This window comes from Sphaerodactylus townsendi, linkage group LG17 (genome assembly GCF_021028975.2).
Source record: "Sphaerodactylus townsendi isolate TG3544 linkage group LG17, MPM_Stown_v2.3, whole genome shotgun sequence".
Classification (NCBI taxonomy): domain Eukaryota; kingdom Metazoa; phylum Chordata; class Lepidosauria; order Squamata; family Sphaerodactylidae; genus Sphaerodactylus; species Sphaerodactylus townsendi.
This window is the reverse complement of record NC_059441.1, coordinates 17894358-17911255: the sequence shown is the minus strand read 5'-3', so window position 1 is coordinate 17911255 and position 16898 is coordinate 17894358. Positions and strand designations below refer to the sequence as shown.

The 16898-nt window shown below is 44.6% G+C and overlaps 1 protein-coding gene across 1 annotated transcript in view; it reads right to left on the bottom strand.

The window, feature by feature from the left end:
* The window catches only part of TRPM7 (transient receptor potential cation channel subfamily M member 7), a 72277-nt gene that overhangs the window by 13222 nt on the left and 42157 nt on the right, over window positions 1-16898 (bottom strand). Inside the window, 10 exon segments of the mRNA XM_048481851.1 lie at window positions 1834-1910; window positions 3659-4347; window positions 5561-5693; window positions 7246-7430; window positions 9312-9438; window positions 11480-11654; window positions 13268-13552; window positions 14739-14867; window positions 16349-16492; window positions 16583-16738. Of these exon segments, the coding sequence (XP_048337808.1) occupies window positions 1834-1910; window positions 3659-4347; window positions 5561-5693; window positions 7246-7430; window positions 9312-9438; window positions 11480-11654; window positions 13268-13552; window positions 14739-14867; window positions 16349-16492; window positions 16583-16738 (2100 nt within the window).

Below are 16898 nucleotides of genomic sequence, written 5' to 3'. Positions count from 1 at the left end.
TTTTCAAAGCTACGCGCATTCTCTCTAAGGTTATGCAGACCAATTAAAACTATGCACTGTGTCTGCTAAACATTCCATGTCTTGACAAGTATCTGAACTTCTCGAACCCGCAGCTCAGGCTCTTAGCCACCGTACTATTCAACTTCAGCTCCTTCTGCTTAGTTAAGATAACTGGAACACTGCCATGAGACAGTAATTAAGCCGCATAGTACATCAGCTGCTGGAGTGTTGTCTGATACTTAGTCCCAGAAGAAGATACTTAGACCAGGTGTTCGGGAGCAACAGCCGCAGAAGGCCATTGCTTTCACCTCCTGCAGATGAGCTCCCAAAGGCACCTGGTGGGCCACTGCGAGTAGCAGAGAGCTGGACTAGATGGACTCTGGTCTGATCCAGCTGGCTTGTTCTTATGTTCTTATGTAAGAAAGAGCCTGAAAAAAGCTCGAGGCTTGCTCTCACAACCTGCACTTCCCCATCCCAACCGTCTTGCCTGACGTTAGTTATATCTTTTCCCACAAGATCTCAGCAGATGTGTGAATTAATCCCTTCTTTGGGGTGGAAGGCTCCGCCGGGATCCTAGTGCCTGCCTGCCCCCTTCCGATTCTCTTTTGCCGTTAGAGAATCTTATTTAAGCGCTGGCTTTGTCAAAACCATTATTCTCTGAACTGTTACACGCAGAACTTTTAAAAACGAGCATTTATACTGCCTTGGACGGTTATCAGCAAGACTGGTCTTTTACGACAGTTGCACCTGCCATCTTTTTTCCCGGGGCAGCACGGAGAAACAACATGGCAGGCACAGCTACAGAAAAAAGACCAGTCTTGCTGATAACCATCCGAGGCAGCATAAACACTCTTTTATCAAAGTTCTACCCTGTTTCCTCGAATATAAGACATCCCCTGAAAAAAAGATGTAGCAGAGGTTTTGCTGAAGTGCGAAATATAAGGCATCCCCCGAAAGTAAAGGCGTAGCAAAGTTTTTTGTTTGGAAGTATGCCCGGCGAACCAGAACACAGAAAAATAAGACATCCCCTGAAAATAAGACATAGCGCATCTTTGGGAGCAAAAATTAATATAAGACACTGTCTTATTTTTTCGAGGAAACAGTGCAGTGTTTAACAGTGCAGAGAATAATGGTTTTGACAAAGTCAACGCTTAAATAAGATTCTTTAATGGTAAAGAGAATCCAGGCTTCTTTTAAATGGAAACCACCGACATGTATTGTCAAAGCTCCGGCGAGGAATCCTTTGGGTGCTGTCAAAGGCTTTCACGCTGTATGGCGATGTTCAAGTTACAGGTTTAGCATTCTCTCCTGACGTTTCGCCTGCATCTGTGGCTGGCATCTTCAGAGGATCTGATGTTGGGAAATCCTCTGAAGATGCCAGCCACAGATGCAGGTGAAACGTCAGGAGAGAATGCTGCTAGAACACGGCCATATAGCCCGGAAACCACACAGCACCCACACCGATTTAACTTGTGCTGAAGAACGCACATGACTCCACTTGGACCTTTTAGTGGAAACCAGCAGAACCCAAGAATTTTTAGTTACCGGAAAGGCAGAATTTGCAGTGACATCCCCTTGTCAAACATGGCTTGGATTCTGTGATAAACCTTCTCTAACATAATGAGGGAATATGGAAAAAGAATTAACTAATATGAGGTTCCTTCTAGGTTTTCGGAGGAGGGGGGGGTGGGCCACTGAACTGTGCCCATCAGCCAGTTACACACATCATTTTGTGCCATTACTCAATTTTGAGAACAAATCATGAACCAGGGGTGATGGTGGTCGGGGGGAGCGGGAGATGGTAATAATTGTACACAGGCATTCCCCTCTTACCTCAATTGTGTCGTTTTTTTCTTTGCCCTTAAACTCGGTGTCTTTAAATCGCTGTAACTCCATGCTGTCTCTGTGACCTTTGGGACATTGCCACGTTAAAAAAAATAGTACAGATTTAGATAGGAGTAGCTAAATGTTTAATACAGAATGAAATGCTGTTGGGATTTGAAAGCACAGAGAAAACGACTATGATGGAAATATAGTTAGGGTCTGTGATTAGACTGAGGAACTATTGCTTTTCCTACATAAAATATGTACAGTGATGTCTTGAAGCCAAACCACCCATCCAAGAAAACAGGATGGGGGAGAAAAACCAACTTCGTAGGGCGAAATATATATATTTAACTTGGAGCACGAATAGTAGAATTTTGACTAGCTAGTAGAAAAAGCAGAGTTCGATATGAGAGTATTTTAAAATATAATCTTCACCCTTCTACATGTGTAAAAAAGAATCTGAATGACATGGGACGTGGGGTCCTTTCTCTGTTTGTATTTAGAGATACGTCCAGTGGGGAATTAGGATTCTACTGGTCTGCCATACTGAAACTCCCCACCACCACAAGTTCCTGTATTTGTATCACAGCACAGAGTCCAAAGACTACTGGCTCAGACCACAGAACTAATACACAGTATGACTGTGCAGTAGTGCCAGGCCCCTACACAAACACCAAATCCCATGTCAGATGGAGAGCGGGGCGAACACACCAAGGGAATTTGCTGAGCCAGCACAATCTTCCACCACGTGCACATCCCCAACGTCAAAACACATTGCTGTCAGGTCAAAGAGAAAGGATGAAGATTATAACACATAACAAAAGATCGTTTCCCAACACCAAATCGTTTCTTCCACGATAAAGGTCACTCTATTCATCCCTCAGGACAGTGATCCTGAATTCTTGCCTTCAAAAGATTAAAAGCAGATATACAATAGTTTACTGTTATCGCCGTTAATATTGACAAATATTGGCAAGGAGAAGGCTAGTTGAAACCACATTGCAAATGTATGTGTATTTGTTTATGGTGGACCATTTAACAAGCCCGGTAAAGGCCTGTGCACAGTGCGGGAGATGGGGAATGTTCACATGAGATAGTCCCAGACTAGCCTAATATCCCCGTGCCAAATATTACACCTGAATATAACAGATAGCAAGGCAGATGAGTTTCCAAAACCAGTTTTGAGAAAAGGAGTCTCCTGAATTACAAACACTGACCTGTAGATTTTATAATTGAAACCTTTTTGTTGTTCGATAACCAAACCCGAAAAAAACATTATCCATTAAGACAGAGTAATAAAAGAAATTACGCTTTAAATAAAGAAGAAACCAGACACATAGCTGGAAGGAACTGAAGGGTTAAAAAGCACCACAGTACCACAAGGTCACCTCCAGCCACGATCTACCCAAGGTACCACACGATTCTTGACAAATCAAACCTTGCAATTTAGATTCGATCCACAGTTTCTGCACTCGGGCAAGGGTGCCAGAACATAAACCTTGGTTCTCGGGTGCGGTTTCTCGAGTGCTGCAAGGAAGTCCTTCAACACTCAGTATCCCGTTCAGATGTTTACTCGTCCCGCTCCTGTTCGTGTTAGTAGAAGGCCTCTGCAATTTATGTGTGGCATTATTCTTCACTGTGTTGGAAGAGAGCCGGGGGTCCCACTGCTCCACGCAGCCGTCCGCAACACCATCGCTTTCATTATCAACAAAAGCATGGTTAACATATCCCTCTACTCCAGTGGCAGCAAGACATACAGTGGGAGAAACAGGATAACTACGGCAACCAATGGCAGCTTTAGGAAGTTCATGTTTTAGCTGGTGATACTTACCCACAAATGCACCAAATTCAACAGCGTTATCTGTCTCGGCAGCCTTCTTGTCCTTTACCGCAGTTTCTAAAGGGCTTTTGCAACTAGGCTGGGAGGGAGTGCTAACAAAAAATTTAGCTGTTGGGGACATTAGATGCGGCATGCTTTTTGAGGAACTGCCCGCCTTTTTGCTTTTGTTACTGCTCCTCGGTGAGTCTGTACCCTGTATTCGTTGACGGAGTTCTGGAGGCGAAAGAGCTCTTGGGATTAAGGCACTGCCAGAGGAACCCGCCTCTGGAAAGTTGACTTCATTCCTGTTGAGGAGATCAGTCATCTTATGTCCAGAATCTCTTTCATCTTGCATAGAAATGTTGCACAGTACAGCATTATTACTTTCAAGGCCTCCTTGGGGAAAAGAAGAACCAAACACGTGGCCGATGCTGTGCTTCCTCCACATGGAAGATCTCAGGGGACCGTCATCGATGAGGTTCTGTGCCAAATGTTTCGAAATACTCAATTCCCGTGTGATTTCGTTGTGGACCTTGCTAGCTTCCGAAGCCTTCTGGGCTGTTAGTGTTTTCAAAGTGTCCACCGTGAGAGCTGAAAGGTCCTGTAAGTGGCCGATTTGTGTATCTAGAGAGTGCAGTGAGCGTTTGATATAGTTGACTCGGTCGCCAACTTCCTTGATTTGAATGCACATTTGCTCCACGCTAGGGGCAAAAAGAGATGAACCAGTTTTAAAAGAAAAGGCAGAAAAAACATTAGGCTTGCTAGTAACACCCAAATGGTGTGCCAGAAGAAGATTGCTAGGTAGTACGTGTAGGTAAAGGTAGTCCCCTCCGCTACCACCAGGTCATTACTGATCCATTAGGGGATATCACATCACTACATTTACTAGGCAGACTTTGTTCGTGGGATGGTGTCCCATTGCCTTCCCCAGTCACCTACACTTTAACTCCTAGCAAGCTGGATAAGAAGAAGATTTTGGATTTATATCCCACCTTTCTCTCCTGTAAGGAGACTCAAGGTGGCTTACAAGCTCCTTTCCCTTCCTCTCCTTGTGAAATGGGTGGGGCTGAGAGAGCTCCAAAGAACTGTGACTGGTCCAAGGTTACCCAGCAGAAATGTAGGAGTGCTGAAACACATCTGGTTCACCAGATAAGCCTCTGCCACTCAGGCGGAGGAGTAGGGAATCAAACCCGGTTCTTCAGACTAGAATCCACCTGCTCTTAACCACTACACTACACTGGCTCCTAACCTCATTTTACCAACCTCGAAAGGATGGAAGGCTGAGTCAACCTTGAGATGGCTACCCGAAAACAACTTCCGTCGGGATTGAATTCAGGTCATGAGCAGGGCTTGGACTGAAGTGCTGCCGCTTACCACTCTGCGCCACGGGCTCCTATAAGCTAGCAGGCCACAAGAAATAGCTAAATGGTCTTGTGATCATAAAGAACCCAACAAAGGAGAGGAGAGGTTCCACACAGATGTAAGGGCTTTGGCACACACATGAAACTCTTCCACCATCTCCATCTAATCCTACAGAGTTTTGAATATGAGAGGCTGTACTTTCACTGAACTACGTGAAGAAGTCAGAAGCCCAATGTAAACTAACCATACATATTTACATCTGTCTGGCCCCTTCCGCACATGCAGAATAATGCACTTTCAATCCACTTCCACTGCACTTTGCAGCTGGATTTTAATGTGAGGAACAGCAAAATCCACTTGCAAACCATTGTGAAAGTGGATTATTCTGCACACGTGGAAGGGGCCTCTGAGAAGTGAAAAAGTTACTCAGTTACAAGCTTCAACCACTCCTGAATACCTAAAAAGGGATCAGTGCCCTTTTAAAAAAAGGTGGCAATGGCTTTCATACCAAACTACAACATTTTAAAACGTTCATTCATTCATGTTTTCTACCGTTCAGAAGTGACTCTAATTCTTTCTTCGCTCCCAGAATGGAACTTGTCGTCTTTTTCATTGAAATACATCTCAACACATAACTCTTCAAAATCATGTAGTTTCTTCTGATCCTCTTCCGTTAAAAATAGTTCTGGAGAACGGAAGAAAGGGTGGGGGGGAAACAGATCAAGCCGACGGATATAGAAAAGCACAGGATAAAGGGACAGATACTGTCATGTCAGCGGACTATCCAAACAGAATTAATCCAAACTTAAAAGTGAAACATATTCATATATACACACCCCAATTGCCAGGCAGCCCAAGGCAACATGATGGTTTGGGTTGCCATCCTCCTGGTGGGACCTGGAGAACTTCTGGAATTACAACTGATCTCCAGACTAGAGAAATCAGTTCCCTTGGAGGAAATTCAAATCCAGTCGCACCTTATGCTGGAGAAAATGGCTGCTTTGGAGGGTAGATTTTGGCATTATGCCTTGCTGAGGCCCCTCCACCCAAACTACAGGCTCCACCCCCTAAATCTCCAGGAATTCTCAAACAAGGAGTTGGCAACAAAATTCAAAATGGTACTGACACCATGGCAAACACAAAACTCAAGTATTGAGAACTCAATTATTGACCATATGTTGGGCTTTACTAGTTGCCCAACTTCTACATTGTGAGTTTACCACCAAATCCTACCTAGAAGAAGTAGAAGAGTTTGGACAAATCTTTTCTCTCCTATAAGGAGACTCAAAGTGGCTGACAGTCTCATTTCCATCCCCCCCCCCCCAACAATAAATACCCTGTGAGGTGGGTGGGGCTGAGAGAGCTCCAAAGAACTGTGACTAGCCCAAGGTCACCCAGTTGGCTTGTGCTGGAGTGCACAAGCTAACCTGGCTCACCAGATAAGCCCCCACAGCCCAAGTGGCAAAGCAAGGAATCAAACCCGGTTCTCCAGATTAGAGTGAACCTGCTCTTAACCACTATACCATGCTGGCTCTCTCATACCTAATAGTATGAATAGCTCCCATTATAATCAATAAATTGCATTGAAAATACAGTGTCAACTATGATGTGAATCTGCAGAGTCATTTAAGGAACTGGACTTTTTAGCTCACATCCCTGCTGACTACCCCCACATCCTGTGGCTTCAGCTCATTCTAGTTTATTTTTTCAAAACAAACTGATCCGCTGAAGATGCCAGCCACAGATGCAGCCAAAAGGTCAGGAGAAAATACTACTGGAACACGGTCGTACAACCCAGAAAACCCACAACATCCAAATTGGTAAAAAGTTTAGTTTCGTTTTTTAATTAAGCAAATAAAGCTCCAAGTGCTGGCTCTAGAACACAGAAGACATGACTAGAAGTATACAAACTGAGATTTGAATATGAGTTCAGATTTCTAGGTTTTTTAAATTCAGCTGCGCACACCTGTTAACAAGACTGGACAGAGCACAACTGATTTCCTTCTACAGACGTGCACTTGGGCCCCTTCCGCACATGCAGAATAATGCATTTTCAATCCACTTTCGTTGCATTTTGCAGCTGGATTTTACTGTACGGAAGAGCAAAATCCACTTTTAAACAATTGTGAAAGTGAATTGAAAGTGCATTATTCTGCACGTGCAGAAGGGGCCTGAGCCCTGAATTTGTCATTATACATAAGAACAACAACACTGCACATTCTCTGCCGTGTCCTTACTTGGTCCATCTGAAGTTTTATCCGTCTTCCTTCGCTTGCATACGCAACAGAACAGGGAGGCCATGTGACTAAGGATGATAAGGGGCGGAGGCAGGACAGGCTTCTCGTGGTAAGCCATAATGAAATGATACCGCTGGTATTTCCATACAATGTTGGAAATTGCTTTCACTTGCAAATACACATTGCTAAAGAAAGAAGCCAAAAACAAAAAGGAGAAACGTTTTAGTACAATTCGCAAGACACTGGCATTCAGAACTGTACATGACTGGAAAATATTACACCATCAAAATATTAGTAGAAAAACTATTGCAGGCTATGCTGTGTGAGAAAGGAATTCCTGATCCCACCAGGTGGGTCAATAGACCACCCCCCACCCCCAGCTTGTAAGCCCCCTTAGTGAGCCACAGCTTAGCATTCCCTGGCTTGTGGTTGGAAACAGAGAGGCAAGAAGAGGGGAAAGGGCTCCCTACTGCCAGCCAATCACCCCCCAACCCCCATCTGAGACTAGACACCTGTTATTGGAGAGATTCGTTGATGTAATCAGCCAGAGCAGCATATTGGGAGCAGGGTATTGCATGAAGCTTTAAAAGGGGCTTGAGCAGATTTATGGAGCAGAAGTCGTTCTATGGCTACCAATCTTGATCTGAGATTGCAAATGCCTTAGCAGACCAAATGCTCAGGAGCAGCAGCAGCAGCAGGCCAATGCTTTCACATCCTGCATGTGAGCAGCCAAAGGCATCTGGTGGGCCACTGCGAATAGCTGAGTGCTGGACTAGATGGACTCTGGTCCGATCCAGCAGGCGCTTTCTTATGTTCTTAAGGGGGGTGGGTGGGTACTCATGAGTACCCGGGTAATTCTCGTGAAATCAGGACAGTACTGGAGGTCTTCCACGGACCCTGTCTCCAAGCTGCGCTGCGGTGAAGCCTGAAAGGACCCACAGTTTGCAGAGTTGACCCCCAAGTGCTTCTAAGGAACATTTAAAATGGCACCTTTCAGGCTCTGCTGGTCCACCAAAAGGTGCCTCTTTCTGCTAAGGTGAGCCCCATGAGCACTATTGGGTGTATTAGCACATTAGTGAACATGGTACTTTGATATTTATTTATTTATTTATTTTCTTCGACTTTTATACCGCCCCATCCCCGAAGGGCTCTGGGCGGTGTACAACACAAGGAAAAACAATGTAGAATAACTAAAACATTTAAAAGCAGCGATAAAAACGTAAAAAACTATTTCTAATAAATACACAGTAAATCTCAATAAAATGAATGGCGTTCAACAGTCTATTTTTAAAGTTCCCTCCCCTCCCCCGAAAGGGAGGAGTGGCGTCCAGCATTCCAATTTTAAAATTCTCTCCCCCCCCACCCCCCAAAAGGGAGGAATGGCGAGTCTCATTAGGTGGCAGTTGGCCCAGATGTCGGGGCCAAAGAAGGGGGGGCACCATCAGCAGCCGGTTCCTCCGAAGGCCCGGCGGAACAGCTCCGTCTTGCAGGCCCTGCGGAACTCACCAAGGTCCCGCAGGGCCCGGACAGTTGGAGGGAGAGCATTCCACCAGGCCGGGGCCAGAGCCGTAAAGGCCCTGGCCCGTGTGGAGGCCAGCCGCATCGCCAAGGGGCCAGGGACCACTAGTAGATTGGCCTCAACTGATTGAAGAGGCCGTACAGGGACATATGGGGTGATGCGGTCTCGAAGATACGATGGTCCCAGGCCGCGTAAGGCCTTAAAGGTCAACACCAGCACCTTGAAGATGATCCGGAACTCTACTGGGAGCCAGTGCAGCTGATATAAGAGCATTCATTGTTCACTGAACAACTATAATCAAACTTTCAAATGGTTTTGGGGGGGATGGACAGGGTTGGATAGGTACTAAGAACCAAGTGGAGCATTCTACCACAAAGAAGGTCTGGTATGTTGAGCTCTGCAGGTCTGCCAGAGGAATATACAATCTATTAACATCTTTATCTGAGACAGAGTATAGAACAAATCAGCATCATCAGAAGAGTTTGGATTTATATCTAGCCACCTTTTAAATGTCTATATAGAAAGTAAAAGTGATGTATATACATACTTGAAAAACGCAATGAGAAGGTTGACCATAATTATGTACTGGACGAAGAGATAGACTGACTGAAGGAATGGAGTCAGCCAGGATCCCATCACGCACAGATGTTTAGCTTCAGAATTGTTTGCGCACGCTCGACCAGCAAAAAATGGAAACACGTAGTTAAAATGAAGTTCTTTCTAAATATAATGAACAGTATATTGCTACTGCATTGAACTGCATACGTTCAAGAAGTACTCACTGCATACCATAATACTTTAAACTAAAAAAGTTTTGAACAGATGGGTAGGCAGGCAAGTGCGGGTGTTTGAGTTTAAGCTATTAATCTCCAAATTCAGACATCAGACTATACTGGGCAACACAGAAGAAGAAGGAGAACAGTTGGATTTATACCCCGCCCTTCTCTCCTGTAAGGAGACACAAAGGGGCTTACAATCTCCTTTCCCTTCCCCCCACCCCCCAACAAACACCCTGTGAAGTAGGTGGGGGTGAGAGAGCTCAGAAGAACTGTGACTAGCCCAAGGTGACATTGCTAGCATGTGTTGGAGTGCACAAGATAATCCAGTTCACCAGATAAGCCTCCACAGATCAAGTGGCAGAGCAGGGAATCAAACCCGCTTCCTCCAGATTAGAGTGCACCTGCTTTTAATCACTATGCCACTGCTGCTCTCTGCATAGGAATTGCATGTCAGGTTTTGAACAAGTTTCCCCCCAAAATTATATCAGAGTCTGAAACATACATTTATATTAAGTGCCCTTTAAAATGAATAACCTGGCTCTAAACAATATCTGAATACAACACAAAATACTGAGATCAACACTCATGACTGGTTAAAACTGAATCCATGATCCTCTAAACAAACTTGCTTTTTCCCATCCTTCCCAACCTAGTCCATAAGGGGAAGGGAGGCTGTAAGTGACCGTATAGGAGCTCTGTCATTCTGCAACATAGCAGATTATGCTCTGCCTCCATCCCGGAGTTTAGGCGAATGAGCTGTTCAGTTTGGGTGCAGCATCCCATGGGGGGGGGGGGGGGTTATACTACAGGTACAGTATTCCCTCTGCTTCTGGCCCCCATATTATAATTAGTTCAAGCAAAGTATCTACAGATCGACTCCTGTTCTTTAGAATGTTATTGGATTTTATGAAAGCCTCGTCTCTTTAATGCTCATGGAACTTCAGAGTCCACCGTTTTCTGTCATGGACATTTTTATTGTGGTTCAGTGTGAATTACTAGGCATATATCCGCCTGGTATCAACCTCCTGAAAGATCAGTGGTTTCTCCAAATTCCTCCAGGCCCGGCCTGTAAACTCATGCACAGTTTGCGTAAACCAGGAGAATCGCTTCTTGCCAAATAATAAAATTTAGTTTTAATCTAACCCAAACTGCCTCTTATTGTCTATACCAGGGGTCCCCAAACTACGGCCCGGGGGCCAAATGTGGCCCCCTGAAGGCATTTATCCGGCCCGCCAGGCATGGCAGCGGTGGCTCCATTCATGTGCAGTGGGGGCTCGAGGGAGAGGAGGAACCGGCCCCAACGGCTGTTGATTGCAGTTACATGATGGCACCCCCAAATCTCCATGAATTTTCTGACCCAGAGTTGGAAACCTTACATGTGGCAACGCCTGCTCCGCCTTTCCCTCTCAGCTACTCCATGTGTTGCTCTCAGGCTTTCTGTTCCGCCTCACTCCCATTGGCATCAGCCAGGCTGGTGAATCGCTCGCTGGCTGCTAGGGAGGAAAGAACCCAGGAAGATACCTGATCCTGGGTTAGATGGAATGCTTCATTGGGAAAGTTCTGCTTTTTTTTTTTTACAGGGGAAGGTATTCCACAGCCTCCCCAACAATATTTGGAGCCCACCCTGTACTTTACATACTTTGGTTACTGTTCTAAAAATAGACCATGACAGAAAGGCTGAAAGGTGAAATCAAACATTTTACAATCATTTGTGCATAGGAATTTGTTCATAGTTTTTTTTAGTCCGGCCCTCCAACAGTCTGAGGGACAGTGAACTGGCCCCCTGTTTAAAAAGTTTGGGGACCCCTGGTCTATACAGAGCTTAGTAAGATGACTCAATCTACAGCCCGCCAAAGGCTGATATCTCCTTCCATCAGCCTACCTTGGCAGCACTAAAAGCAAGATAAAACTGCAATTCTTGCCAATTTCCTCTTACCATCTATTTCATAGGCATAAACTTCACCAAAGATCATCCAGTAGGGTTGAAACACGATATCTCTCGCTAAAACCCAGGATGGTTCCTCGTTAGGGTAAAGTATCGCCTTCCTGGGGACTCCAAAACTGAGCAGGACAACAGCCATGATCACTACAATGTAAAACATGTTGGCCACCTATTAAAATACAGAGGCAGAGTCAAAGAAACTGCAATCACCTCTTAAAAGTCATGAAAACACTGTTAACTAAAAGACTACTCATTTCAATGGGCTTGTGTAACCTCTGCTTGTGGGTTCTGTGGGGCAGAACTTGGAAGGAGTTGCAAAGAACTAAATTTAAAACAAAATGGTTTATTTCTCTTAACAAATAACACTTTTAAAACATCAACATTTACACTTTACAGTCCTGTCAAGTTGCATTTCAAGTCCTTATATTTACAGTCTACTGTAAGTCCAATTCTTCTTTGGTGGTGGTTGGCTTTTGAAGACTTCAGAGGCTTGGTGAACGGGATTCAAGATGATGAAGGTCCCCAAAAGAACCCCCATCAACTATATACACAGAAAGCCCTTAAACAAAGTGTTAAGAGCATATAAAGAAATAAATCAAGGTCCCAGCCTGGTAGCCTTGCTTCCTCCAAGTTTTAGAGTTTTTGCAGTCTCCTGCTGCTTTGAGTCTCCAGCCCTTTCTGGGTCAACCCATTCTGAACATAGGGGTTACACTTGCTCAAGCAATGTACTTTCCTTGGGACACAAAATCTTTTTGGACACTTGAACATGAACGTGTTTACTATGTAGTCAATGCTGCAAGTCAGAAGAAAGAAGAACAAAGCAGTTTGGATTTATATCCCCCCTTTCTCTCCTGTAAGGAGACTCAAGGCAGCTTACAAACTCCTTTCCCTTCCTCTCCCCACAACAGAAACCTTGTGAGGTAGGTGGGGCTGAGAGAGTTCTGAGAGAACTGTGACTAGCCCAAAGTCACCCAGAGGGAATGTAGGAGAAGGCAAGCAAATCTAGTTCACCAGATAAGAGTCTGTTGCTCAGGTGGGGGAATGGGGAATCAACCCAGTTCTCCAGATTAGAGTCCACCTGCTCTTAACTACTGCATCACAATGCTAGAACTTTTCTGTGGAACAAGTAATGCTCCCAGGTCTTCGGACTGAAGACCTGGTTCACATCCAAGCCAAGGAATCATTTTGTCATGGTACATAATTTTATTTTTAAATTTCCTAATTCAAGCATCCACTTTGATTCCTGAAGCTAATTCATACCTGTGCATCATTCAATATGTCTGCATGTTAATCACGACCACTGACCCGCATGCTGCAACTGTGGACTGCACATACATTCCATGCCTGTGCATGAGAGTATGGGCAAATGGACAAATCCAGCCCCATCACAAACAGTTATCTCAATCAACCTAAGTAATCCTAAGCAAAGTTATGCCCTTCTGAGGTCACTGATTTCAGGGGAGCTAGAAGGGTGTAAACCACAGGTGTCAAACTCACGGCCCTCCCGATGGTATGGACTACAGTTCCCATCATCCCCTGCCAGCATGATGCTGGCAGGGGATGTCAGGAATAAATCAGGCCATCTTCTATAATCTTCTGCTCAGGACTACACTAAGAGGCCTCATTCACATCCACCGACTCTTTGGCTACAAGGGACAAGTCAACAAGATGAATTTGCCTTTTGCCTTCATTCCTAGATCTGTTCCACCCAGCTGTAAAAATATAACCCTGCTTCAAGAAACACTGCGAGCATTTTCATCTAAGACCACAGAAAAGACTTACCATTTTCCCAATCATCATAACGTAAGGTCCAGCCTGTTGGTTTACAGCTAGGAAATCCAGCAGCCTGACATACCAGAAGATTATATTCAGGCAGTATGTTATCCTTCCAGCAACAAAAACTTGGTTTAATGAATAAGTAGCTTCGTTGAAGTTCCCTTTCGCTCCAAATCTTAGCACAAAACCGATGAAGAAAGTGATGATGGCAATTGTGTCGCTGACATTGAAGTAGTCGTTAAACCACACTTTTATCTTCTGACTAACCTTCCCAGCCTCGGACATGAAAATCTGTTTTAAAAACAATAAGAAATCAGGCACAGCCAATCACATGTTATTTCACAGGTCCTTTGGTCACATGGGCACACAAACTTTAGTTAGCACAAACCAAACCTGGATTTGAAATTAGGGTCTAAAAAGGTTTACGCAAATCTTCAGCACTGCTCACAGTTGGGACATGTGTTATATGAAACTACAGTTAACTATCTGTGTAGGTAAACATCACACACAAGTCAAGATGTCCAGCAGGCTGGGGAGCATATGGCGTCTTCCTCCCCTGTAACAGGTAAGTTGATGCACAATTCATCTTAAGTAGCCCTTTGATTCACACATCTGGCTGTGAATTTCAGCAAGTTCCATGATAGTTCCATGGGAATGTCAACTCAATGCATGGCAGCTGTGAAAAAGGCAAACTCTATGCTGGGGATAATTAGGAAAGGAGTTGATAATAAAACTGCAAGGATTGTCATGCCCTTATATAAAGCAGTGGATGCGACGCGCATCTTGAGGTACTGTGTGTTCAGTTCTGGTAATACCACATCTCAAAAAAGGATATTGAAGAGATAGAAAAAGTGCAGAGAAGGGCAACGAGGATGATTGAAGGATTGGAGCCCCTTCCTTATGAGGAGAGGCTGCAGCGTTTGGGACTCTTTAGTTTGGAGAGGAGACGCCTGAGGGGGGATAGGATTGAAGTCTATAAAATTATGCATGGGGTAGAAAATGTTGACAGAGAGAAATTTTTCTCTCTTTCTCACAATACTAGAACCAGGGGGCATTCATTGAAAATGCTGGGGGGAAGAATTAGGACTAATAAAAGGAAAACTGCGTTCTTCCATGGCGAATGTGATTGGTGTTTGGAATATGCTGCCACAGGAGGGGGTGATGGCCACTAACCTGGATAGCTTTAAAAGGGGCTTGGACAGATTTATGGAGGAGAAGTCGATTTATGGCTACCAATCTTGATCCTCCTTGATCTCAGATTGCCAATGCCTTAGCAGACCAGGTGCTCAGCAGCAGCAGCAGCAGCAGAAGGCCATTGCTTTCACATCCTGCATGAGAGCTCCCCAAGGCACCTGGTGGGCCACTGCGAGTAGCAGAATGCTGGACTAGATGGACTCTGGTCTGATCCAGCTGGCTTGTTCTTATGTTCTTATGTTAAGTTACACGTAACACAGAATTATGCAAAATGCCAACATACCTCACGAATCTTCTCAATGGCCAATGTGAAAATGTAAGCAATGACAATCCATTCTTGAATGGAAGGCAGCTCTTCCATTCTCACGAGAACGACAAATGTATAAAGCATCAAAAATCCTATATAGGCCAACTATAAAAGTAAGCAAAATAGAGCGTTCATTAAAATGGTCGACGACTGAGAAAGGCAACTGCAAACCACACCGTAAACATAGCCATGATTTGACATCACCCCGTAGGTCAGTAATGATCATGTGTTTGGCAGGGGATGACCTTTACCTATCACCAAACAGCCTTTTCAAAAATTATAATACCACAAAGAACTCACAGAATCATAGGCCCCTTCCACACACGAAAATAATGCGTTTTCAAACCACTTTCACAACTGTTTGCGAGTGGATTTTGCTATTCCGCACAGCTTCAAAGAGCATTGAAAGCAGTTTGAAAGTGCATTATTCTGCATGTGCGGAATGAGCCATAGAGTTGGAAGATACCCCAAGGGCCATCAAATCCAACCTCCTGCAAAGCAGGAACACACAATCAAAGCACTCCTGACAGATGGCCACCCAGCCTCTCTTTAAAAACCTCCAAAGAAGGAGACTCCACTACATTCTGAGGTAGTGCATTCCACTGTCGAATAGCCTTGACAGTCAGAAAGTTTTTCCTGATGTTTAGGTGGAATCTCTTTTCCTTCACCTTGAGCCCATTACTCCTTGTTCTAGTCTCTGGAGAAAACAAGCTTGCTCCCTCACCAACAGGGCATCCCTTCAAATATCTAAACATGGCTATCATGTCACCTCTTAACACGGAACAGCTGGTCCTGTGGCAATGTCAATTCTACTTGCTTTTATATACAAGGGGAATTGCTTACAAGGTGTAAAACAGCGGTTCTCAATCTGCTTTTATATACAAGTGGAATTGCTTACAAGGTTGGAAAATCACTGTAGCAAAGAATTGCAATCAGCACAGATTTTAGGACTAATAGTGCGCCAGAACTGTTATTGTTAAATTCTACCATACCGTGTTTCCCTGAAAATAAGACAGGGTCTTATATTAATTTTTGCACCAAAAGATGGATTAAGGCTTATTTTCGGGGTAGGGGAAATACGGTACTGTCACAATTCATTAAGGCAGACTCTCATTGCTTCCCTGTCATGTGTGCTACAAGCTGCATCCTCATTGGCAGGGAGCACCCTGCTGGATCATACCATCCTGATATGTAACTACCGGTGGAAGACTTGTACTGGAGTAGGGCTTATATTTTAAGCCTCCTCCCAAAATCATGAAAAATCATGATAGGGCTTATTTTCGGGGTAAGTCTTATTTGGGGGGAAACATGGTACTAGCAGCAAAGCCTATTGCGAGGGAGATTCAATGGACCCTAGCAAAGGGTGGGGGAGGGGGCATTTCCCTCTGCAATGGGCTTTGTCGGGCCAGTAGCGGCTCCCCCCCCTCTCCCGGCATGATGCTTCCCACCTACCTGGTCCTGAGTCTGTGGCTTGGGGGAGGGAGAGGTCAGAAAGACGTGGCTTGGGGTCGTAAGGTGAGGACTGGGGGAGGCCAACAGCGCAACAAATGAAGTAATTCCTCGTCGAAAAGAAAAACAAGACTCACCGTATTAAACCAGAATTTCACTATTGGTGCGTGATAAAAGGCATAAAACTTCCGTGTCACCGGAAGCCTCTTCGGTTTTATAGCTGTCTCCATGTCATGCATTCCCTCGTGACTGTCTGAGATTTTTACTTCTTTAAACACTTCCTAACATACAAAAACACACACTTTAAAAATCATTTATGACAACACACCATCAGCATTCTTTGTGGGGGGGAAAGGGCGCACATGAGTTACCATTGGTATTTCGTCTGCTATGTTCTGGAAGTTGTTTTCACTGTCTTCCATGGTCATTTGGTGTGCATCTTGAGACTGGGGAATATGGGACATTTCTGCCTTGGTTTTGTATTCCAGCATCAGTATGGCGGGGGGGACCAAGATGCTTAGTATCACCTGCAAGTTGTGAATGCCAAGTTATTTAAAAATATACTCACACTTGATGGCATACTAAAAATATCAAGAGACACACTGCACACGGAATACACCCCACCCCCACCCCCCGGAATGATCTTAATATCTGCCTGTCAGGTAGCAAGTAAAAGATGTAGAGGAC